The sequence below is a fragment of the Xylocopa sonorina genome, chromosome 16 (genome assembly GCF_050948175.1).
Source record: "Xylocopa sonorina isolate GNS202 chromosome 16, iyXylSono1_principal, whole genome shotgun sequence".
In the NCBI taxonomy this organism is placed as follows: Eukaryota; Metazoa; Arthropoda; class Insecta; order Hymenoptera; family Apidae; genus Xylocopa; species Xylocopa sonorina.
In genome coordinates, this window is record NC_135208.1 from 954582 (window position 1) to 980363 (window position 25782).

Genomic DNA, 25782 nt, shown 5'->3' on the forward strand with positions numbered 1-25782 from the left:
AGGCCATCAATGAAGAGATAAATTCCCGTTTGATAAATAAAACTTGGACATTAGTACAGAGACCTGAGAATCGAAATATAGTAGATTGTAAATGGCTTTCACTACAAAGAATAATGAATTTGGTGATCCAGTAAAATACAGGGCCCGTCTTGTTGCTCGTGGTTTTAGTCAAGGATATTTAGTATAAATATAATGAAACTTTTGCACCAGTTGCAAGAATCACAAGTTTCAGATACATAATTGCTTTTGCTGATCTGAATAATGTGCTAATACACCATATGGATGTAAGGACTGCATTCTTGAATGGTAAATTAAAAAAGGAAATTTACATGAAAGGTCATCAAGGGATTAAAAGCAAAATTGGTCAGGTTTGCAAATTAAATAAAGCATTGTATGGGTTAAAACAAGCAGCAAGAAGTTGGTACGAAATATTTAATTAAAGCCTGAAGAAGAAGGGTTTTAAAACTCAGCTGTAGATAGTTGTAACTACATTCTATAAAAAGGAAATATATCGAAAAATATATATGTTTGAGTAAGTTTCGTATGACCGATTTAAAGAAAATAAAATATTGTCTTGGTATTAAAGTAGAAAGAAATGATAACATAGTTACACTAGATCAAAGTGCTTACATACAAACCGTATTAGAGAAATTTAGTATACAGAATTGCAAACCTGTAAGTACACCTCTCCCGAATAAATTAGATTTTGCAGCTTTAAATTGAGACGATAGAACTGAAGCACCATGTCGGAACTTAATCGGATGTTTAATGTATATAATGGTGTGTACGTAGCCTGACTTGTATATCGCGGTAAATATTTTAAGTCGATACACGAACAAAAATAATAGAGTATTATGACAAGCATTGAAACGTGTATTAACGTATCTAACAAGGTTCAAAAGATATCAAATTAACTTATGTAAGGGTTCAGTATAATAATCCTCCTCAGTATATTAATCCTGACTCTGATTGGGAAGGTAGTAATGTAAATGATAAAAAGAGTATAACTTTTTAAGTTATTTGAGCGATGTACTATATGCTGGAATACGAAGCGGCAAGCATCTGTTGCTGCTTCGTCTAATGAAGTGGAGTACATGGCTCTGTTTGAAGTTGTTAAAGAAGCACTTTGGTTCATTAGCAATTAGCATAAATATAAGGATTGCGCAACCAATCATTATCTATGATGATAATAATGGGTGCATACGTATTGCTAACAATCCAAGCAGTCACAAGAGATCGAAGCATGTAGATATAGAATACCATTTTTCCAGAGAACAAGTAGGAAAGAAAGATATACAATTTGAGTTTGTCTGTACAGAGAACCAGATAGCGGATAGGCTGACAAAGCCATTACCAGGGGTTAAATTTCTGAAATTTATTTAACAGAAATAGATTCAGAATAAGTACACATTATACTAAGTGTATTAAAAAAAAACGCGATGGCGCTCCTCACTTCTACAGTTCAAAGTTCTTCATCTAAATGTGTCTGTAGAAATAACATGAGATGGTCCCAGTATACGGACTGCGAGGCGAAATCGTCAAAGTGGTGAGCTTCCAGCGAAGCTGCTCGATGGTGCTGGACGGCTCTGTATTCGGCGATGAAGGCGGTGGTGCAGGACAGCCGGTATGTTGAGGAGCCACGGCAATGATGGCTGAATAGCTGGAAATCGTGCTTGTCTTTCAACGTCCGCGTATTCCCGCACTAATCGACATAGAAATTTCTTCCTTCCCGAGCGTCGAGTTCTTTTCTTATCATCGGCATAACGCATTCAGTCTACTTCCCCAAAGTCCGGATACGGGTTCACCAAGCGGCGGTCCGCTCTAGCTTGCCGGTCCGTAAGTGTGGAAGGTCGACGTAGATTCGCTCGCAGTGTGGCAATGGGTTGATCTAGCTAAGCGGCGGTCCGCTCTAACCGATCGGTTACCAAGCTTTGAATACGGTGAAATCTGACTGTATGTGATACGCGAGAACTCATGGAAGACTTCGTATTATACTCGAGTGTTGCAAGGAATTGTATTAAAACAGAAATGATATTTCTGATAAAATAAAGATATGTGGTGGGGCGCGGCTCGCGTTGAGCGTGAGCCGGGCGTGTCGGACGTTCGTTGAGGTGTATTACAACAGATTATAACATGACTTAGAGATTCGGACTGTACATAGATTTGTCTTCAAATAATTTGTTTCTGTTGTTTCTGCATATGCATGGTCGTGTAGTCTGCTTATTAGCTACGGACTTAAGACATCTTATGAGTAGACATTAGAGAAATACATATAAGGGAAATTTACAGCTGCTGACTCCGTGTAGTGTGCGGTGGCGTCTTCGTGCTACGGCTGGGGGTTGCGTCTCCTCCAGCTTCGTCGAGGTTGCGTGTCGTGGCGCAGTCGAGTGGTCGAATCCCTGGGTGCGTAGATGGCTGCCTTGGCTCAGCAATCGGGCTGGTTGCCCGTGCACAGGGGCACTCGTCCCTTCTGGTTACATGCGGCTGGCGGTGCGTATGGACATGTCGGTAGCTGCGGGAGGCGCAGGGGGGTGGAAGGCGATACGCCGGACGTCACACCGGACATCTGACCCAAACATATAAGTTACGTGACCGGACGTTCCTTAGATTAGGACTCGAATACAGCGGATCAACACAGGACACATAAATCAGATATCACACCATACGCTGCAAGATAACATACCGTTCTCATGCAGCTACCCAAAACACAGGACACATTAATCATAACTATACCGAGCGATACAACGCGTGATCACATTCCATTTTCACGCACTGCTAGTATATAAGCCCCTGCGCCGAAGGTATAATCGCTTTCTGTGACTTGCCAATGAGCGCGCTGTTGCCCGGGACTTGTTGTTTCGACAAGTTCTACAACAGCCATATAGAAGTTGTATCGACTGAAGTATTACAATATACCAGTTATTACACCACACTAGGACGTGTGTCATTATTCAATCACCAATACCTCCTTATGCTCATCGAACGCACCTGTGAACTGAGGCACACAGGTCTAACTGAGCACACTACGAATTGAGGGACGGGACAGTATCACGACCCTCAACATACCCCGTTGTGCCCGGATAGAGCTGGACGTACGCGCAGGTTGATCGAAAGCTGCATATAATACGTTACATCTGGACGATGTTGCCACCAGCGACCCCTTCGACTCCCAGGACGTAACAAAGCGTACAACACTATTGCCTCGGTACGTAGACATTTGAAAACGCAATCCCCTTACAAGGAAGAGTAGAAATCACATTCTTTTGAAGTGCAGAAGCAGATAAGCATAATGAGATGTATGGAGCATTCAAATCTACTTACATACTTCGAACTGTTGATACGAAGTGCGATATCGCGTTTTATGAAGTATTAGAACACTATTGCTTCGATACGTAGGCATTTCGAAACGCTATCTGTAGCAAAGAAGTGTGAAATTTACATCCTTTTGACGTGTAGATGAGATAGAAATAGTGCCTTGCATTGAATATTACATCTCATCATGAAACGTATGAATGAGATATAATATTGCGCTTTATGAAACAATAGAACACTATTGAATCGATACGTAGACAAGTGGAAACGCTATCCTGTAGTAAGCAAGTGTGGGATTTACATCCTCTTGACATGTAGACGAGATAAAAATAACGACTTGCATTGAATATTACATCTTATCGAGAAACGCAGAAATGAGATGCGGTATCGCGTTTTATGAACCAATAGAAATCTATTGCTTCCATACGTAGACATCTAGAAACACCATTCCGTCGCAAGGAAGTGTGGGATTTACATTCTTTCCAAGTGTTACCGAGATATACATAACGCATTGCATTGATATCACATTTTATCATGAGTCATAAAAATGAGATGCGATATCGCGTTTTACGAAGCATTAGAACTGTATTGCTACAATACGTAGACATCTAGAAACACTATTACGTAGCAAGGAAGTGTGGAATTTACTTTCGTTCGAAGTGTAGACGAGATATACATAACGCGTTGCATTGAATATTATATATTATCATGAGATATAGAAATAAGATGCGATATCGCGTTTTATGAAGCATTAGAATTCTATTGCTTCGATAAGTAGACATCCAGAAACGCCATTCCATCGCAAGGAAGTGTGGGATTTACATTCTTTTGAAGTGCAGACTAGATATACATGACGCTTTGCATTGTATATTACATCTTATCAGGATACATAAAAATGAGATGCATTACCGCGCTTTATGAAGTATTATAACTCCATTACTTCGATACGTAGATATCTAGAGACGCTATTCCGTAGCAGGGATGTGTAGGATTTACGTTCTTTTGAAGTGCTGACGAGATATAATTAACGCGTTGCATTGAATAACATCTTATCATGAAGCATAGAAATAAGATGCGATATCTCGTTTTAAGAAACAATATAATTTTATTGCTTCGATATGTAGACATCTAGAAACGCTATTCCGTAGCAAGGAAGTGTGGGCTTTACATTCTTCTGAAGTGTTGACGAGATATACATAACGCGTTGCGTTGAATATTGCATCTTATCAAGAAACATAGAAATGAGATGCAATATCGCATTTTATGAAGTATTAGAACTCTATTGCTTCGATATGTAAAAATCTAGAAACGCTATTCCGTCGCAAGGAAGTGTGGGATTTACATTCTCTTGCTTTTCTTTTCTTTGAGTTAATTTTGTATTTTTCAACTCTATATTCATTCTTATTTCACGTAAGTATTACATTTATATTATTGCTTTTTATTTTTTATTTGTTTTGTATTTATTTTAGATTATATTTATTTTCTGTTTCCTATCTAGCATAGGTTGAGCGTTATTTATCACGATCACTATATTATAGGTTTACGACTACCTTACCAGAGAGAATTTTAAAACTAACATTATATTTATTTCAGGTGTCTGGGCTTTTAATTAATTTTACATCTTTCAACTCTATATTCGTTCTTATTTTGTGTGAGTATTATTTTTATAATATTGCCTTTGAATTTAATGTGTTTTGTATATTTTTAAAATTATATTTATTTTCTATTTTCTATTTAGTTTAGGTTGAACATTATTTATTGTGGTTGCTTTATATTATGGGTTTACGACGACCTTGCCAAGAAAGGTTTTATTTCTACATATGGCTATGGTTTCTCGTTCTTTCAACGGTTATCTTGGTATGTATTATCATTGTTTCTCGTTTATTGTTATTATTATTTATTTTAATCTGTTATTATATACTCGTTTAATTTATTTATCAATTTCATATTTTGGTTTAGCTGTGTTACGTTACATTTCATTATGGTCGATAGGTCCTGCTTTATGTCTGGTATGTATTATTTAATTATTTTTCTTCTATTATTGTTATTATTATTTTACATTCTAATATCTTCTTTTCTTTCAGGTATCGTCTTCTATGTCTTGCGTGGAATCCATCATTCTTATGCGTATGTGCTGAGGTTTTTGTTGCTTTTATATCCACTTCTTATTATTTCTTAATCCTCATTCTCTTCCCTCTCTCTTTTGTTCTTCTTCTACTGTCCTTCTCAACTTCGCCTCTCCTCTTCTCTTTCCTTCTTCGTCTTTTCTTCCATTATTTTTTTTTTGCGAATTTACCAAACGCTTCCCGTGTTTCTTTATTTTTCGTTATTAATTCCATTAAGTTGTTCTTTGTTATTGCTGTATTGGGTGTTATCAGCCTTTCCAGTTCCATTCTTTTCCCATTCCATACTACGCAGTCGAATATCGTATGTTCGGGATCGTCCACTTCTCCGTCATAGTGTCTGCATTTTTGATGACTTATTTTCTTAATTCTTTTCCTGTATGCGTTGAAACATCCGTATCCAGTTAGTAGTTGTGTTATAGAATGATTAACTATTGTTATATTCCCTTTTTCGAGCCAGCTTTTTATTGTTGGGATTAAAATCCTTGTCCACACTGCCTTTTTTGTTTCTTCCCATTCCTTCTGCCATTTCTGAGTTATTTCTTCCTTTATCATTTTCTTCTTACTCTCTATTTCCTTCTTCATTTCTCTCTCCGTTATTTCTTTTGCTTTTAGTTTATCTTTCAGCTTCCTATTAATTTCGTATATTCTTTCCCTTCCTTGTATTATCAGTTCTATTGGTGGTTGTCTTGAAATAACATTTGCGGCTTCTATAGAGATTGTTCTATACGCATAGTTTGTACGAAGTAACACTATTTTTTGGTATCTTTTTAATTTATATTTTGTACCTTTAATTTCGCAGGTTTTCGCCCACGTTGGTGTGACGTATAGCACTATTGACTCTCATATTTTATAGTATAATTTTCTTGGGAGTTGACCGCGTCCCCTTAAGTTCGACATTAACCATGCCATAGACATTATTGTTTTGTTTGCTTTGTTCAATGCAATTTCAACATGTTTATTATATTTTATGCGAGTATCGAGTGTAACACCCAGGTATTTTATGTCGTAACTACTTTTAATTTTTAAATTCTCTTTTAATTTAAATTCTATTTCTCTAGGGCCCTAGTTTTTTTAGATAGAATTATTATTTCCGTTTTTTGTTCTGCTATTTCTAGTCGATTTTCTTTTAGCCATTTTTTTGTCTGCTCCCATCCTGATTTTATTTGTTGTTTTATTATATTTATGTTATAATTTTTTACTATTATGGCCGTGTCGTCTGCATATCCGATTATTGTTATATTATTATTGGTTTTAATTTTTTGAAAAATATCATATCCTAGGTTCAACATTAAAGGTCCTACTATTGATCCTTGTTGAATTCCACCATATATGTCTGCTATTATAGTTTCTTTTTTCCCGTAATACCTGATGCTTCTGTTACTCAGGTAAATCGCGATGACATCTCGTAGGTATTTGCTTATTTTATGTTTCCTCAATGTTATTAGTATGTTTCTCCATCTAATGGTGTTAAATGCATTTTTTATATCGACCGTCATTAGTGCACACCGTTGTCCCATTTTTCTCGCTTGTTCCGTTATTTCTTGGATTCTCCTGACTGCATCAATTGTCGAGTTATATTTTTTTTGGTCCTAGTTGTTCTTCTATTCTATTTTTGATCATTGCTTCCCAGATTTTTCTTATTCCGCCTATTATACACAATGGTCTGTATTCATTAGCTGTGTTTCCTTCTTTTCCTGTTTTTTTTTAATAATACCAGTCTCGCAATATTCCATTTACGCGGAATCTTTTTTACTTTTAATGTTACATTCAATATTTTTCGTAGATCTTCAATCTTGTTTTCCATTAACCATTTAGTAAATACCTGCGGGATCCCATCCGCGCCTGGGGCCTTGTTAAAATCTATACTTTTTGCTATTTCTCTAATTTCCTCCTCATTAAACTCTTCAGTTTCGCCCTCTATTTCCTCTGCATCGATTATTTCCACTCTTGGGTGTCGCTCCGGATTCCATGTTATAAATAACGTATTTATTATTTGTTTTATATCGTCGTTTTTAATTTCTCCTTTGTTATTATTGTTACTTATTTTACTCGTTACTACTTTATAAGGTTTCCCCCATGGGTCTCTATCCAGTGTCTGTATATATGACTCCAAACACTTTGTTTTACTATTTTTAGTTAATTTCTTCAGTTCTCTTTTCTTGATTTTAACCAGTTTTTGCAGTTTTTTAGTTTTTTCTTGCTCCTTTCTTTTTCTGCTTCTGACAAATTTTCTTCTAATTTTGTTAGATTGTTTTATTCTATCCGCAATTTGCTCGTTCCACCAGTATTTAGTTGTCTTGTTACCTTTATATTGTTTTTTCTGCGGGAATACTTGTATGCTACCTTGTTTACCATTTCTTCGTATTTTTCTATCCATATTTTCCCATTTGCTGTTCTTAGATTGATTGTCTTAATTTCCTCTTCATACCACTTGGACGCGTTTTTCCAATCTGCTTTCTTTTCGTCGAGGCTTATAAATCCTTCTCCATTCTCTCTGTGGTTTAAATTTTGGAACGTACGTAGCACGTATTGATGATCCGATCCTGAGAATAATTCTAATACCTATGCCTCGCGTAGCTCTCCATAGGTCCGGCCCCCCATTAGCATTATATCTATTTTTTATTTATAACCGTTTTTAAAGTACGTATAATCTCCTTTCGGGTTTGTTACTATTAGATTTCTTCTTATGACCATTTCTATTATCATTTCTCATCTCTTATCACTCCTTCTGCTACCCCAGACCATCGATTTTGCGTTCAGGTCTGCCGCGATTATTATTTTATCTGCTCTTCCTCCTTTTTCTATATGTTCTTCTATTTTGTCTATATACTCTTCAAATTCCCTGTCGTTTCTGTTTGGTCGGAAATAGCAGCTTATTATTTTTGTGTCTTCTATAATTGCTTGGACAATTCCGGGTGCTGAATATATTGTGCCGTACGTGAAACATTTACCGTTAAGGCCAGTTATCCAGATTGCCGCATCACCTATTTCATCTTGCAGCCAGTATCCCTCCATCTTGTATGGTTCCGATATTATTACCGCTTCAATTCTTTGTATTATTATCGTTTGTTGCATAATCTCTTGCGCTATTTGGCATCTGTTTAAATTAGTTTGCAGTATCCTTAGTTCCATACCAATTTTCATTCTTTTTTGTCAGAGCATTCCTATAAATCGGGCAGTTATAGGCCCCTGTAACGTGTCTTGCCTGAGGATCTGATTTCCCTACTTCGCTACAGATTATGTATTTCGGTTTGTCCGCAATGCAACCGATCATCGTGTGGTTGTGTGATCCACATCTTCTACAAATTTCCTTGTTTTCCTTAATTTCCTTGCAATATCTCCCTATGTGCCCCAGTCTGTGGCATTTGTAGCACCTTTCTATTCTAGGTAGTACTCTATAAGGGCATGATGTTAGTCCAATCCTTAGTCTATTTGCCTTTTCTAACTCCTTCATATACTCTTGTTCCATATCGACTATAGCGACTTGATTTCCTCTCCATGTTTGCTTTAATAATTTTATATTGATACCGCTATCGTTACCTTCAGTTTTACTTAGTCTCCTTTTTATGTCCTCTCTCATTTCTTCTTTAGTTACCGATGGGTCTATTTCTTTTATTTCCAGTGTTACACTGGCACTCATGTGTTTGATTTGGAATTCTTTTTCAAGTATTCCTTTTATTTCTTTGATTTTGCTTTCTATTCCCTTTTTTTTTTTTGTTAAATTCCAAAATTATGACACCTGTTCTCGATTTTCTTACCTTATTTACGTCTCCTAGGTCTTTTTTGGCTTTTTTTAATACGTCTCTATACGTGTCCTCATATGTTTTTCCTTCTTTCACTTTAAAATCATTGTTTCGCTTCTTTTTCTTTTTACGATTTCCTTTATCTTCTCGTTATTTTTTAGTTTTCTTTTTATTATCTCTTGCGTAGGTGTTTCCTTCTCCTTTTGTAATTCCTCTATATATTTTGGTGATTTTCTTCTCCTTTCTACTTGCGTCCACCTTTCCTCTTCTATTTCACGATCCTCTTCTATATCCACTCCTTCCTCTTGTCTTTTTTTTTTGTTTCTGTTTCCTTCGATTGGTGTTATCGTTTTCCTCTTATTATTGATCTCCTCTTCATAAATTTTCATAGATGTTTGTGTCATTTTTTCTCCTTTCTGTAGTTCCTTTTGTAATTCCTCCTCTCTTTGCTCTTCCTCGTACATCTTTTGCTTTTTTATCTCTTTTGTTTTCCTTTGTATAATATTTCCCATTAACATTTTAGAGTATGCCATTAATTTTGCTGTGTCTCCACATAGTATCTCAATCATTATGTCTGATGTTTGACTATCTTTTTTCTTATTTAACGGTGTTGATGTCATTCTGATCGATGGTTCGTTTATTATTCCATTTCCCTCTCCTTCGTTCTTCCATTTCCGTATCTGACATTTCTCCTTCTGTTTCTGATTTTTCCCCTGGGATTTCTATCCCTTGCACCTCCATTTCTTCTCCCTTTTTCCCTCTGGTATTTCCTTTTCCTTCATAATTCCTTCCTTTCATTTCCATTTCTGTTTCTATTCTCCTTGTATTTATTGATTTTCCTTTATTTCCGTTGAAACTTTCCCAGATAGTTGTATTCATTTCTTTTATCGTTTTTTCCAGCGCCTCACTCGTGACCAGCATCTATCCTAAACTCTACCCATAAATTTTCCACTCGTTATCCAATGGTTTTGCCAGGGTTCGTCAAGTATTAATTTTAATCTTATATTTCCTCTTAACAAATAAATGCAGATTTTGATTTAATTTTGTTTTTTTTCTACTTTTTTTTGTACCCTCCACCTTTCCTCTCTGCGTCAACTCGACACCAGCGATATGCCATTACTTCAAGTTGACGCCCCGGACACGCTTCCTCGGTACTCGAGTGCTCTCTTTTGTTTTTTTTAATTTTGCAACTGCTTTTTCTCTATGTTCCGATCGATTAAATTTTGTTATATCTTGAAAATATGTTTATTCATCAATGCTTAATAGGTCTACACAATTTCCATACATAAAAGTTCAACGTTAATTGGACTTTATTCTTGTATTCGCCGCGCGACTAAGTTACAACGGTCTCTGCGGACGGTCCGTTGCCGCGCGAGTTTATCATCGTAAGTGCCCGTGCATCAGCCCGCGCGGCGCCGGCCTACCGGCCGGCCGTTTCGTATCTACAAGGAGACTCGGCGGCTCGAGCCGGCCGGCCGGAGTAGCACTCGGGCGCGTGGCTATTCTATGACCTCGGTTGAGAAGCAGTCCACCGCTCCTCGAGAATACGTTCTCGACTGCTCTGTGCCGTGTCGGTGATCGAATTTTTCTCCACACTGCATGGCCACGGGTCGGAATCTTTGGTCGAATGTCCCATATGTGGCGAGCGTCCTAAGGCAGTGTTAGTGACCTTTTATGCGAGTTTTTCAAACTCGGGTATAAATTGTACCACCCATGCATCAATTCTGAAACTTTGGAATCCAAATTCCAACCAACAAAGTTCAAAAATAACGAAACGAAAAAATGGACGTGACAACGTGTACGAAAAGTCCAGTACGCTAAGAGAGCGTGGATTTATGTATACCTATCCAGTCTCCAAAAAGCTAAAATGCTAAAGTGCTAAAATACAGAAAAAGCCCGAATAATATAAGTTGACCATAACACTCAAACATATATATATATAGCCACTACATATAATATATTACTTTTGTATCGTCGATCGGTGTTTCGGGGAGAACCGACGACATTTGGAGGAACTACTATGAACGATGACGATGGTAAGAGAAAGTAAAGAGGAGAGAGGAGTAACGAATAGTACGGTTCCCTGGTTGATCCTGCCAGTAGTTATATGCTTGTCTCAAAGATTAAGCCATGCATGTCTCAGTACATACCGAACTAAGGTGAAACCGCGAATGGCTCATTAAATCAGTTATGGTTTCTTAGACTGTACACGAAATTACTTAAATAACTCTGGTAATTCTAGAGCTAATACATGCAAATCAGAATTCCGACCAGAGATGGGAGGAATGCTTTTATTAGATCAAAACCAATCGGTGGCGTGCGGTTCGTCCGTGCGTCCATCGTTTGCTTTGGTGACTCTGAATAACCCACAGCTGATCGCACGGTCATTTAGCACCGACGACGAATCTTTCAAATGTCTGTCTTATCAACTGTCAATGGTAGGTTCCGCGCCTACCATGGTTGTAACGGATAACGGGGAATCAGGGTTCGATTCCGGAGAGGGAGCTTGAGAAACAGCTACCACATCCAAGGAAGGCAGCAGGCGCGCAAATTACCCACTCCCGGCATGGGGAGGTAGTAACGAAAAATAACGATACGGGACTCATCCGAGGCCCCGTAATTGGAACGAGTACACTTTAAATCCTTTAGCAAGGATCAACTGGAGGGCATGTCTGGTGCCAGCAGCCGCGGTAATTCCAGCTCCAATAGCGTATATTAAAGTTGTTGCGGTTAAAAAGCTCGTAGTTGAATCTGTGTGTCACAGTGTCGGTTCACCGCTCGCGGTGTCTAACTAGCATTATGTGATACCACAGTATATAGTAGCGCAACTGGCACGATTTTATGTGTTACAAAATTTAATGCGCATGCGCGAAACAAGGCTCCGAATCGCAGTGCCATCTGAACTTCTGCCTCACTTGCTCTTTAGTTTTTCTTTCTCTCTCTTTCTTAGCAAACAAAAAGACGATTGAATATCTAACCAAACCTGAAGCTGAATTTGGAGGGAATTCAATATCTGTTGAAAGCGTTGAAGCACGTTCAAGCTATTTCGAAGATTTTAGGAGAAAAAGGAAAGAAAGCGAAAAAGAATCAATTTAAATCAATTTTTAATTTCTAAAAGTATTTTGATAAATAATTTAAGGGAATTGTTAATTTATATAAATATTTTAAATTATATATTCTCTTTGGAAACACTTTGAACTTAGCTTTGTTTCAGATGTTGCTGCATTAATTTAATAATTAAAAAATGAACATAAGAAGGAAGGATGCTTAAAACAATTCAACGTGAAGCGACATTATTTTAAATTTCCAAAGGAACAAGACAGGTATAACATGTCTTATAATATGCCTTATGATTTTTTGATGTCATGTTTCTTTTGAGTAGTATAATATAAATATATGTAATATGTAAATTAATATGTTATTGATAAAACTAATACAATTTTATATTACAGATGGTTGAAATGGGTAGATGCATGTAAAAGATATGATCTACTATCTAAAGGTCCACAATATTCATCTAACAATATTCGTCTGTGCCATTTACATTTTGAGGAAAAATTATTCAGAATTAATAAAGTTAGAGCTAGCCTCCATCCAGATACTGTTCCAACACTATTATTGAGTCGTGATACTAAACAACAGTAAGTTTAATAATAATTGTTAGTTTGACATAATTTCATTTAATGATTAAATTTTTTTGACACAATTTAATTTAATAAATAAATTCTTTTCAAAGATAATACAAATGTAATTACAGATCAAAATGTAGCTACAGAAAAAGAAGAACTATCTAGGTATGTGAAATTGTATTTCATATTTTTTTGTTATAATTTTATATACAATTTTATAGTTCTATAATATATATCTCTTTTGTTGTGGTATTACATACGCAGAAGGGGCTATAAAAGTTGAAGAAGAGAATAGGTAATATATATTAATAAAATAATGAATTTTTGTATTTTTAATTAGTAAATTTATAAATTATACCTAAATTGTTTTCAGGAATACAAAAACCTCTAAAATAATTCTGCCAACTTGCCATTCTGCTGCTAATAATTTTGAGACAGAAGTAATGAAACCGTAAGTTTATACTTTTACTGTATTTTATTTTATTTTATTTCATATTATTTTGTTGTTTATTTTGTGTCAGCTAATTTATAATTATATAATTTTATATCATATATTTAAAAATCCTTTTTAATGAATCTAACAGATTTGAATATTACAGAGGCACATCTGCTGAGGAGCCTGGAACAAGCCTGATGACGACTCATATAAAGAGATCATTAGATGATAGTTTCAGAATAAAAAAATTACGTGAACAAGTTAAAAGATTAAAAACGCAAAATAATGCATTGCGTACACAAATTCGGCGATTACATGTGAAGGAAAGAAAAAGAAAATCAGTCAGCCCAAGTAGACAAGATGAATATAATAATTTGAGGGAATTAGGTCGTAAGTTATTACCGGAAGATTTTAATAGATTATTAACAGCACAAATAGATGCACAATGTAAAAGTAAACATGGCGAAGATATGATTCACGGTCTAAAAAATTTGCCTTGTCATTATTTTTTTCAAGCCCACGAACTTACTAGGAATTACACAAATCAATGTCATTACCTTCAATACGTACTTTGCAGTTATTTACACAAAAATCTGGTTCCAGGAATGAATGAAAAACTATTCCGCGCTCTAGAATTAAAAATGAAGACATTACCAGCTATAGATCGTCACTGCTTATTATGTGCTGATGAAATGAGTTTGAAGGCTCATTTATTTTATAGTGTAGCACATGATGAAGTAGTTGGATTCGAAAATTATGGTGGAAATCAGACATCCAAAACTGCAAAGAGTGCCTTAGTTATAATGGCACGTAGTATTGCAGGTAATTGGAAATTGCCAATTTACTTTTGTTTTGTAGAATCTGCATGTCCTACTTATGTATTAAAAAATATAATATTTAATACTATAACTAAATTAAATAGTTATGGTATTATGGTGCATGCACTAATTACAGACATGGGGTCTAATTTTATACAGTTGTCCCGTGATTTAGGCATATCCGTTGAAAATTCCACTTTTTCAATTAATGAGCAGAATGTGGCTTATATGTTTGATACGCCACACTTAATGAAGGCGACACGAAACAATTTATTAAAACATAATTTTCAAATTAATGATAAAATTTTATAACCGCGATAGCAAACAATGGATCAAATCGGCTCCAAAACTATCAAAGGCGCATATGGAGCCGAGTAGTTTTTTAAAAATGAAAGTGAAATACGCTGTACAAATACTTAGCAATCATGTGGCTGCAGGCATGTATACACTACTGTCTACCAACTTACTTCCAAATGAGGTCGGCGGAACGGTAGAATTAATCGACCAATTTGATAAATTATTTGATATTTTAAATTCGTCGACCAGGACTAATTCTAAGGAGCATGATAAAGTCTTTGTTGGAAGTAAGGAGCAGACAGATTTTTTACGCAAATCATTGCTATTTTTAAATAATATAAAAGTAATTGGTAGCAATGGTAAACACGTACAAGTGAAATGTTTTAACTGCTGGCAGATTACCATTAATAGTGTTACTTATCTTTGGGAAGTGTTAAAAAATTATGACTTCCCATATCTGCAAACACGCAGATTAAATCAAGATTACGTCGAGAATTTTTTTGGATGTATTCGTCAACAAGGTAGTAATTATATCAACCCAACACCGGTACAATTTATGCGCCCGTTCAAGAAACTATTTAGCATGAAGTTTCTTGAACATTCAGAAGCGCAAAATTGTACAAACGATTTTGATGAGATATTAAATATCATTGATACTTTAAATTCTATAGAGTCCACAGAATGTGTGGCATCACCGACGCGTCCAATTTTAAACATTCCGACGCATGATTAACGCACAATGGATCTGCCGGAAGCAAATGCTTTCAAGTACGTGTGCGGCTATCTGAAAAAAAAATGTTTACAAATACATTATTGCGTGATATGTACAGAATTTCTAAATAAAAACATGACTGTATTAGATGAAACTACAATATATTGTTCCTTCATAGCTGATGAAAATCAGAAAGGTAATATATTTGGAAATTTGAGTATGGCGAATAATAATTTTTGTGATTATATCCAAAATTTAGAAGAATTATTTGTTAAAAATTTTGAGAAAAAGAGTTTCAACAAAAATATTGGTGACTATTTATTTCATTTAGCTACAAAAATTAACTTTAAACCACCATGCCCAAATTTTCCACTTACATTTTTAATAAAATTGTATTTCCGCATGCGTATATATTATACGTTAGCGGAACATAATAAAGCGCATAAAAATATTGGCAAAAGAAGTAGAACATTATTAACTATATTACATTTATGAATTTTCTTTTTATTCTCTTCTTTTATATCTATGCAGTCTTGTTTTTATAACATATTTTGTTTGTTTATTATATGCTTCAAATGCATGGGTGTGCGTCTATACAAGATATTTAATATTTTAATGATTGTATTATATTTATAATTTATTTACGCGTTTATACAAGATATTTAATTCTTTGATAATTGTATTATATTTGTAATTTATTTATCTTTTTTTTAAGCTCCTACATCAACAAACGTCGAAAGGAAGTTAAAGCGGAACTTAATATTATTATATATTGTACAAAAATGGTTTTTCACACTTTTATTGACTTTCTTTTCTTTGATTTGTATCGAGGTGGAACGAGTAGCTGAAATATGAAACAAGAAAGGAGTTGGAAGAAATGTAAAATAGGTTGGTATATATATATATATATATATATTCAAAGTCACTGAGTGTCGAGGTGGGCCCGGTACATTTACTTTGAATAAATTAGAGTGCTTAAAGCAGACTATTTTCGCCTGAATATTATGTGCATGGAATAATGGAATAGGACCCTGGTTCTATTTTGTTGGTTTCCGGAACCCCGAGGTAATGATTCATAGGGACAGACGGGGGCATTCGTATTGCGACGTTAGAGGTGAAATTCTTGGATCGTCGCAAGACGGACTAAAGCGAAAGCATTTGTCAAAAATGTTTTCATTAATCAAGAACGAAAGTTAGAGGTTCGAAGGCGATCAGATACCGCCCTAGTTCTAACCATAAACGATGCCAACCAGCGATTCGCTGATGTTCCTCCGATGACTCGGCGGGCAGCTTCCGGGAAACCAAAGTTTTTGGGTTCCGGGGGAACTTACGAATTTTTTTTTGTTTACCTGAGCTACGGAACCGACTTGACTGGATGGTATACGGCAATTTGAAAGAGTCTTGTACTCTTTCGGTCGACCGTGTGTCGTTCATTCGGAGGAGACGTTTCCGTCGCAGGAGCCTCGTTGTCAAGAGTCTGAAACCGGCCGTTGCGAGATAGAATTTTACGTGCTCGCTTCGCGATGCCGGGAACAAGTATAGACTGCTCGAGGCCCCGATACGACGAGTCCCAACGAATTTTTACCCAAACGAGAGAACGTACCGTCGACACGACCCTCGAATTCTCGCAGGATCGCGTGTCGCCCCGCTCTCTCCTATCTGTCAATCGTATTTGTTTCGTTCGGAGGGGACGATTTCATCGCAACAGCCTCGTTGTCGAAAGTCTGAAACACCCAACGCCCGTTGCCGTGCTCTTACGAATCATTTGTGCTCGCTTCGCATCGTCGGGGTTAAACGTAGACCGCTCGAGGCTGTTGCACGGCGAGTCCCAACGAATTTTCACCCGAACGCGCGCTTCGTATCGACTTCACGAATTATCGTGAGAGCATGTGGTCGCGCCGTAACCTGTTCAAGTCGATCGTACCGTTCCGTTCGGAGGGGACGATTCGTCGCGGCAGCCTCGTTGTCGAAGAGTCTAAAACACCCAGCGTCCGTTGCGAGCTCTTACGAATCATTTATGCTCGCTTCGTGTCGTCCGGGTAAATATAGACCGCTTCTCGGGACCTGCAACGGCGAGTCCCAACAAATTTTTACCCGAACGCGCGCGTGTCGTCGACTTCGAATTCGTGCAAGGAGCGTGCGTGGTGTCGTCGCGCGTAACCTGTTAAAGATGGTCGATCGTACTGTTCCTTTCGGAGGGGACGATTCGTCGGGAATAGCCTCGATTGTCGAGAATCTAAGACACACAGCGGCCGTTGCGAGCTTTCGAGTCATTTATGCTCGCTTTGTGTCGTCGGGCGAATATATAGACCGCTTCTTGAAGCATGTACAACCGACGAACGTTCCATCGAATTTTTTTTCCATTTACCTGATCGGTGTTTACGGTACATTAGCGGACCCCTCGAGTTCTCGTAATCGAGAACTCGTCCGGTCCGCTTTTTTTATGCCATTTTTTCAGAAAGCAATACGCCGCTGGCACTTTGCCGTTTTCTCACTCCCAGAATTGTGCCGTTGAGCTCAGAGGGGACCCGTTCCGTGTCGTCCACCCATAACCTGGTTGTCGAAAGTCTTGAAACCCGCCGTTGCGAGATCGAATTTTACTTGCTCGCTTCGCGTTGTCGGGAAAAATATAAACCGCTCGATGCTGTGTTGGGCGAACGGTAGAGTGCCCTAAGAGCTAGAGTGTTTACCTGAGCCTTGTTGGAATCGACACGACTGGGTGGTATTGGAATTTTGAAGAGACCGTCGTCGTCGTCGTTCGTTCGGGGGGGACGATTCGTCGCTCGCGCCAAGCCTCGTCGTCGAGAGTCGGAGAAAAACCCGCCGTTGCGAGATCGAATAATTTTATACTCGCTTCGTTTTATAGACTTAATAATAATAAACTTTTATAAACTGCCCCGAGACTGTGCACGAAGACGACGAGTATCCCATCGATGATAACATTATTATGTTCACCCGAGCGAGAGCGTCTTGTCGATCTCGAAAGCAATACGCCGCTGGGTGTTTGGATTTTTTCTTCTTAGTTCGACGCGCACGTTCGTTCCAGAGGGGACGATTCCGCGTTGCCCGTTGTCCTCGTTGTCGAGAGTCTGTAATCCCGCCGTAGCGAGCTCGAACAGCTTATGCTCGCTTCGCGTTGTCGGGAGGAAAAAGACCGCCTCGAGGCCGCTGGTACGCGGAGGAGTCCTAACGAACTTTTGAAAGATTTTTTTTTCTTCATACCTGGACGCGCGTGTGCATTTTTCGTAATTTTGAGGGAGACCTTACGCACCAACCATCGGTGTATGCGTTTCATCCGTAGGACCGATATATCGTGTCACCTCGAACTCCGTCGAGCGGTGAAAGCCGCCACGGTTCGGCCACGCTGGCGTCTCTTTCACCGGAGACGTTTGAGTATCGACTTGTTCGAACTTTAGTACCAAGAGACTTAAAGATCAATAAAATATACATATACGATTACCCTGAACGGTGGATCACTTAGCTCGTGGGACGATGAAGAATGCAGCTAATTGCGCGTCAACGTGTGAATTGCAGGACACATGAACATCGACATTGCGAACGCACATAGCGGTCCACGGATACAATTCCTGGACCACGCCTAGCTGAGGGTCGTTCACGTAACCAAAATACTGCTTGCGTTGCGTTTCGTCGAATCTTTTGTCCCTACGGTGCTCGAATCTGCCCGCCGTCGTTCATTCTCGAATTAAATTACGAACGTTTCTGAGTTCGGGCGGCATCGAGAAAGGGAGGAAGAGGAGCGATACGTGACGTACGAGCGATCGTTGGACGTTCGTCCGAGTCGCCTGTGGCCGTGCCGAGGCAATCTGCGATTGGCAACGTGTGTGCCTGTGCGGCGTGCGTAAACGTGTTCACGGAACTCGACGGTGTGTCGATCACGAACTCGCGTAAGTTCTTCGTGGCGTCGTGAGTCGTCCGTTAAACGGATGACCGCCCACGGGAACCGCTTCGTGTTTCGATCGCCGATTTTGTTCCATGTTCCGAATCGCACACCCGCTACACGCATCGCCTTCGCCTGCCTTTACCACACGATACGAACATGCCGCGCACTCGACGTCGTTTAAAATGAATTTTTTTCATGCCTCAAGACCGAGGGAGAATTCTCGGTCGAAAGAGAAGAAATATACAAGAGAGAGCGACATCGTCGTAACGCGAGGGACGATGATGCGCATCTGATCGTTCGAAGTTCTCCTCGTACAGCCCCAGGTTATTCGATCAGAATAACCCGTACTCTCTGTTCTCTCCGCGTGTGTATACCATGTTCCGCGAGGGAAGAAAAGATCTCTCGCGCGGACCGTCACTCGAACATAGGCCGTCGTTGAGCCCGTAGTGGCGTAACGTTTCTGGCCTGTGACGCGCGTCCGCGCTTCGGAGATCACCCGAAGCGAAACTCGAATCGGTAACACGCGCGATAAAGGAGAGGGTTTTCAGAGCAGATGCGGGAAGATTGGCTCCCCTTTGGTGAGGCTCGTGTTTTTCTTCGACGAGGTGCGGCCTCGGTGCCGCCTCGGTGCCGCAAGGTACTACTGCCCTATTTCGTGATCATCAAGTGCGTTGGTCACCCCATGTCTTCGTTGTCGAGACGGGACCGCGCGACCAAACGCCGCTCATCCAGTCCCCCAAAAGCGCAGCTTGTGCTACGATTGCATCGTACACTTTTCCACGCATGCGTTCCCTTTTATTTCCCGTTCACGCAGCAGAGAGATTCGTGCGGACGCTCCAACTCGGCCTGTCCTTCGTTCTGAAGGATCAGGGTAATAAAATCGGGGGAAAAGGAGCCGCTCCGTTTCGATCTCTGCGTGTTACGCGCGGAAGGTGGAACCGCTGGAGAGTATAACGGTGTTGATCGTTCGCAGCTGCAACGATAAAGAGGACGGATGTTAAAGAAACGCCGATAGCTTGGTCGTCTAGCGAGAGTCTCGTATTTTTTTTATATTTTTTACGAATCTTATATAAAGGAAATACCGACACACGAAAGGCATTGGCGAGGTGCATAAAACGCTTCGACGAGAACAACAACAAAGAGGTGCGAGTAGTCCTTCTTGCCGGTTTCTCGAGCGGTAAATCAAAGTATCGCTGTGTCGGAGAAAGTTCTTTTCGTCGTCTGCCGTCCCCGTTCGCCGATGCTCTCTCCTCATCTTGTATATATTATACATACGAATCTCTTTACCTTCTCTCTATAAGCGAGCTCGATGGCACGAATGAATTTCGTGCGTCACGTAGAGACGACCTCAGATTAGGTGAGACTACACGCTGAATTTAAGCAAATTACTAAGCGGAGGAAAAGAAACTAACCAGGATTTCCTTAGTAGCTGCGAGCGAACAGGAATAAGCCCAGCACTGAATCCCGTGGTTCTACCGTTGGGAAATGTAGTGTTCGGGAGGATCCGTTTATCCCGAGACAACGAACCGCATCCAAGTCCATCTTGAATGGGGCCATTTACCCACAGAGGGTGCCAGGCCCGTAGCGACCGGTACGCGTTTCGGGAGGATCTCTCCTTAGTCGGGTTGCTTGAGAGTGCAGCCCTAAGTGGGTGGTACACTCCATCTAAGGCTAAATACGACCACGAGACCGATAGCAAGTACCGTGAGGGAAAGTAGAAAAAGTAGAAAGTAGAAAAAGAACTTTGAAGAGAGAGTTCAAGAGTACGTGAAACCGTTCAGGGATAAACCTGAGAAACCCAAAAGATCGAATGGAGAGATTAATCGACGACGATACTGGCTCCCAATGGCGCACGACGCTCCAGTGGTACCTTCGCGGTTTCACAGCGAGCGGCACGCCGTCGTCAACGAACGTTCCGGTGATGTAGTAGTGCACTTTTCCTCTAGTAGAACGTCGCGACCCGTTGCGCGTCGGTCTATGGCCCGAGTGGGCGCCTGTGGCGTCACAATCTTGCGCACGCGGCAGACCCTCGATCGCCCGGCCGGCTGCGCGACGGTACTCGTACGGTATCGGGCCGCAACCAATCCACTCTCGAATGTATGTGCGTCTAGCCCGCCGCAAGCTCGGTCAGATTACCCGGAGGTACGGACTTTGCACCAGCGCCGGGCCTGGCCAGCTGCTAGTATGCGGTGTCCTCGGACTGGCCAAGCATCGAATTACCGGTCGGCGACGCTACTGCTTTGGGTACTCTCAGGACTCGTCTTGAAACACGGACCAAGGAGTGTAACATGTGCGCAAGTCATTTGGATTTACAAACCTAAAGGCGAAATGAAAGTGAAAGTCGGCCTTCACGTCGACCAAGGGAGGATGGGCCGCATAGCCATGCGGCCTCGCAGTCCCGGGGCGTCTCGTTCTCATGGCGAGAAGAGGCGCACCTTTTTTTTTTTTTTTTAATGTGGGGAAATCCTGATGGAGGTCCGTAGCGATTCTGACGTGCAAATCGATCGTCGGAACTGGGTATAGTGGCGAAAGACTAATCGAACCATCTAGTAGCTGTTTCCCTCTGAAGTTTCCCTCAGGATAGCTGACACTCAAAGAGACATATTTGAACATATGTGTGACGAGTCTCATCTGGTAAGGCGAATGATTAGAGGCCTTGGGGCCGAAAAGACCTCAACCTATTCTCAAACTTTAAATGGGTGAGATCTCTGACTTGCTTGAACGAACTTAAACTATGAAGCCACGAGATCTCGTATCAGAGTGCCAAGTAGGCCATTTTGGTAAGCAGAACTGGCGCTGTGGCCATGTGTGTGATCCAAACGCACAGTTAAGGCGCCTAAGTCGACGCTTATGGGATACCATGAAAGGCGTTGGTTGCTTAAGACAGCAGGACGGTGGCCATGGAAGTTGGAGTCCGCTAAGTGGGTGTAACAACTCACCTGCCGAAGCAACTAGCCCTGAAAATGGATGGCGCTGAAGCGTTGCGCCTATACTCCGCCGTCAGTGGCAAGTGGGAAGACACGCGAGTGTCGGTCCTTCATGAAGCTCTGACGAGAAGGAGGGTCGCGGCGGTGTGCGCAGAAGGGTCTGGGCGTGAGCCTACCTGGAGCCGCCGTCGGTGCAGATCTTGGTAGTAGCAGCAAATACTCCAACGAGGACCTGGAGGACTGATGTGGAGAAGGGTTTGGTGTGAACAGCCGTTGCACACGAGTCATTCGATCCTAAGCCCTAAGAGAAATCTTACGTAAATGTGGTGTACTAAAAGCAACAATCCAGGGAACAATATACAAAAAAGTGAGCGAAAGACACACACCCTTTGGGCGAAAGGGAATCCGGTTCCTATTCCGGAACCCGGCAGCGGAACCGTATACCAATCCGGGCCCTCGTAAGAGTGTTCGTTGGGATAACCCAAAATGACCTGGAGACGCCGTCGGGAGATGCGGGGAGAGTTTTCTTTTCTGTATAAGCGTTCGAGTTCCCTGGAAACCTCTAGCAGGGAAACAGGGTTTGGAACGCGAAGCACCGGAGTTGTGGCGGTGTTCGCATCTTCCCCTCGGACCTTGAAAATCCAGGAGAGCGCCACGTGGAGGTGTCGCGCCGGTTCGTACTCATATCCGCAGCAGGTCTCCAAAGTGAAGAGCCTCTAGTCGAAAAAATAATGTAGGTAAGGGAAGTCGGCAAATTGTATCCCTAACTTCGGAATAAGGATTAGCTCTGAGGAGTGTGGCGTATCTGGCTTGGTTGGGAAGTGGGTTTGGCTGGCGTGCCGGGCCTGGGCGAGCTGAACGGGCCGCTGCTTCGTGCATGCGTATCCCGGAATCCGAGCTCGGTCCCGTGCCTTGGCCTCCCACGGATCTTTTTTGCTACGACGCTCAGCTCAGAACTGACATGTGCTAGGGGAATCCGACAGTCTAATTAAAACAAAGCATTGCGATGGCCTCCAAGGGTGTTAACGCAATGTGATTTCTGCCCAGTACTCTGAATGTCAATGTGAAGAAATTAAAAAAAGTGCGGGTAAACGGTGGGAGTAACTATGACTCTCTTAAAGATGCTCGCGGCTCCATCGGCGCCTTCCCTCCGGCTCAGCCGCCCGATTCTTACGAATCGGACGTTGCCCGGCTCCCACCTCGTGGAGGTGCGGAAGGATAGGGAGCCATCTTACATCGAGTGACGCCGATGGAGCAACGCGCATTCTTTTGAGGGTCATAGTCACAGGGATGGTAAAGCGCATTACAGACCTCTCGTTAGGTCCTTGGCCTCTCCCATCCTAGCCTACTCCATCTCCTCGTGGTTCCTGCCGGATAATGCTAATGGAGTTCAGGCGACTTACAGGCCCTGGGCGCTGGCAACCCCTCGGACTTATTCTAACTGACACGCGAAATAAACAAGCCTCGGATGGTAATAATGGCAGAAGGCCCACAGGCTCTTCTGTCCCAGCAGCTCTCCCCCTAGTTAGTCAATCCTCTCAAGCCTCAAGCCAGTTACCTGGACCTTCATCCTTTCGTTGCGAGTTTCCTGAGTGTATGCGAACCTTTACCATAGCTACCGGACATAGAGTCCACCATGGGCGAACTCATCCAGACTGGTATGACGCACGTGCGTGCAGAGAATTTCCTGTCAAAAAGACCAGATGGAATAGCGAGGAAAAATCGATTTTTGCCCGGAAAGAAGCGGTATTGGTGCAGTCTGGTGTCAGATTTATAAATCAGGCACTTCACCGAGCTTTTCCAGAGAGGTCGTTGGAGTTCATTAAGAGTCATCGGAAAACAGTGCGATATAAAGAGATTGTCCTGGATCTTCTTCAGGCTGTTCCGCCCACAATATCTGATGAACAATCTAGTCACTTTGAGACCAATTCAGTGCTCTCTAATGATATTGCTGAGATTATAAGGAGACTTCCTTCTAGCACCAGTGTCGACTTCCAGAAAAACGAACTGGATAACATCTGTAGCCCTATTCACCTGGTGCCGCTAGATGAGACGTTTGAAAGACTTTCTCTTTATATACGCGCTGTTTTCATTAAATCTAACCAAAGGACGGTGGTAACAGCCACTCAAACAGGAACGGTATTGTCCAGGAGAAGAGCACGTCATATGGAATACGCTAAGATACAAGATCTCTGTGGGAAAAGTCGATCTCGCTGTGTCGATGAGATCTTGAGTGACACTGGTAGCGTCACATTTCCTCCGGAGGGGACAATGACCAGTTTCTGGAGTGCATTAATGTGCAAGCCATCAGAGAGTTCTCTTGGCATTGTCCCTCCTGAGAAGATCCACGAAGATTTATGGAAACCGATTACAACTGAGGAAACAGATCGCTCATATCTGAGAAATGGTACAGCTGCAGGCCCGGATGGCGTGACACCTAGACTTCTTCGCAAGGTTCCAAAGATGGTATTGTTGAAGATCTTCAATCTATGCCTCCTAGTAGGTAAAGTTCCACCGTTTCTTTTAGAGTCGAGAACAACGTTTATTGTGAAGCCGATGCTAATGAACCGGGCGACTTCCGACCAATTACAGTTGTATCAGTAATTGCCCGCTGTTTCCATAAAATCTTGGGAAACAGGATCTCTAGGAAGATCCCGTTTAACGATCGGCAACGTGGATTTCGGTCCGCCGACAGGTGCGCGGAGACTGTTTTTCTCCTGGACATTGTTCTTCGTTACCATCACCAAAAGTTTAAGACGCTGTTTCTTTCTTCTATCGACATTGCTAAGGCCTTTGATTCCATCTCGCACAGGGCAATTTTGGACACATTAATTTCAGCAGGAGTCCCTACAGCTTTTGCGAACTACGTCAAATATGTATATGAAACGGGAACTACCCGACTATTGTGTCCTGGTTGGATATCTCCGTCTATCAGGCCGTGTCGTGGCGTTAGGCAGGATAACCCTTTGTTCCCGGTCCTTTTTAATTTAGTTATTGATCGCCTGTTACTATCTGAGATAGGCGCTGATATTGATGGTGTGAAAATCAATGCGGCGGCATTTGCCGATGATATATTGTTTATGTCATCCACGCAGCGAGGCCTTCAAACTCTTTTCGATACTGCTATGGCCTTTTTCTCACAGACGGGACTGTTTATTGACACAGGTAAATCCTTTACCGTCGCTGTTAAATCTGTATCGCACCTAAAGAAAGCGGTTATAGATCCAACAGCTACCTGCATGATTGGCAACCAAGAGTTGAAGGCGTTATGAAGAACCGACCACTGGACATACTTAGGCATACCATTTACTCCAGAAGGACGCTTATTCAGAAGGCACCACTTAAAACCCAACAGAGGATATTTATTCTTAAAGTCTATGTTATCCCTGGGTTGTACCACTTGCCATCTTTAGGTAATATTAATCTAGGTGTTCTTATGAAAGCTGATCGTATCATACGCTCTGTGGTTAGGAAATGGCTGCAACTGCCGAAGGATGTGCCCAATGGTTAATTCCATTCCACCACGCATGGTGGTGGACTCGGGATTCCGTCGTTCAGATGGACTGCGCCTCTTCATGGTTTGTCGCGTCTAAAGAAATTGTCCCTAAGTACTCAGGCGATTTCTGGTGCTGCTGGTTTCTTCTTACAAGATGAGATTCAGAAAACCTTGCGACGTCTGAACGACCATGGTATCGCGTATGATACCAAGAATAAAATCAGCAACCGATGGGCCGAAATACTTTACAAATCAGTGGATGGTGCCGCCCTAAAACACTCCCGAGCTATTAAAACTCAGCACGACTGGATAGGTGACTGTACTCGCTTTCTTTCAGGCACGGACTACGTTAACTGCTGTCGCGCTCGAATTAATGCGTTGCCGA

At 41.1% G+C, this 25782-nt stretch overlaps 2 protein-coding genes and 2 pseudogenes across 2 annotated transcripts; 2 read left to right on the forward strand and 2 right to left on the reverse strand.

The window, feature by feature from the left end:
• Positions 1-5494: 5494 nt before the first annotated feature.
• Positions 5495-6955, reverse strand: LOC143431087 (uncharacterized). The gene is made up of 4 exons (XM_076907603.1): positions 6638-6955; positions 6314-6500; positions 5609-6268; positions 5495-5565 (listed from the first exon to the last, which is right to left on the reverse strand). The coding sequence occupies exons 1-4, from the start codon at positions 6953-6955 to the stop codon at positions 5495-5497; spliced, it is 1236 nt and encodes a 411-aa protein (XP_076763718.1).
• Positions 6956-8147: 1192 nt separating this feature from the next.
• On the reverse strand, positions 8148-8582 carry LOC143431088 (uncharacterized). The gene has a single exon (XM_076907604.1). The coding sequence runs from the start codon at positions 8580-8582 to the stop codon at positions 8148-8150; it is 435 nt and encodes a 144-aa protein (XP_076763719.1).
• Positions 8583-18530: 9948 nt separating this feature from the next.
• On the forward strand, positions 18531-18685 carry LOC143431105 (5.8S ribosomal RNA; annotated as a pseudogene).
• A 3023-nt stretch (positions 18686-21708) lies between these two features.
• LOC143431089 (uncharacterized) lies at positions 21709-22222 on the forward strand (annotated as a pseudogene).
• The last annotated feature ends 3560 nt before the right edge of the window (positions 22223-25782 follow it).

What these genes read in the sequence shown, in the direction of transcription:
- LOC143431088 (XM_076907604.1), bottom strand. Translation starts at nt 8,582, where the DNA reads ATGAAAATTGGTATGGAACTAAGGATACTGCAAACTAATTTAAACAGA.
- LOC143431087 (XM_076907603.1), bottom strand. Translation starts at nt 6,955, where the DNA reads ATGGGACAACGGTGTGCACTAATGACGGTCGATATAAAAAATGCATTT. An exon ending in CAGACGACACGGCCATAATA is followed by an intron (nt 6,501 to 6,637) that starts GTAAAAAATTAT and finishes TAAAAAAACTAG; the next exon opens with GGCCCTAGAGAAATAGAATT. An exon ending in AGAAACACGGGAAGCGTTTG is followed by an intron (nt 5,566 to 5,608) that starts GTAAATTCGCAA and finishes AAGACGAAGAAG; the next exon opens with GAAAGAGAAGAGGAGAGGCG.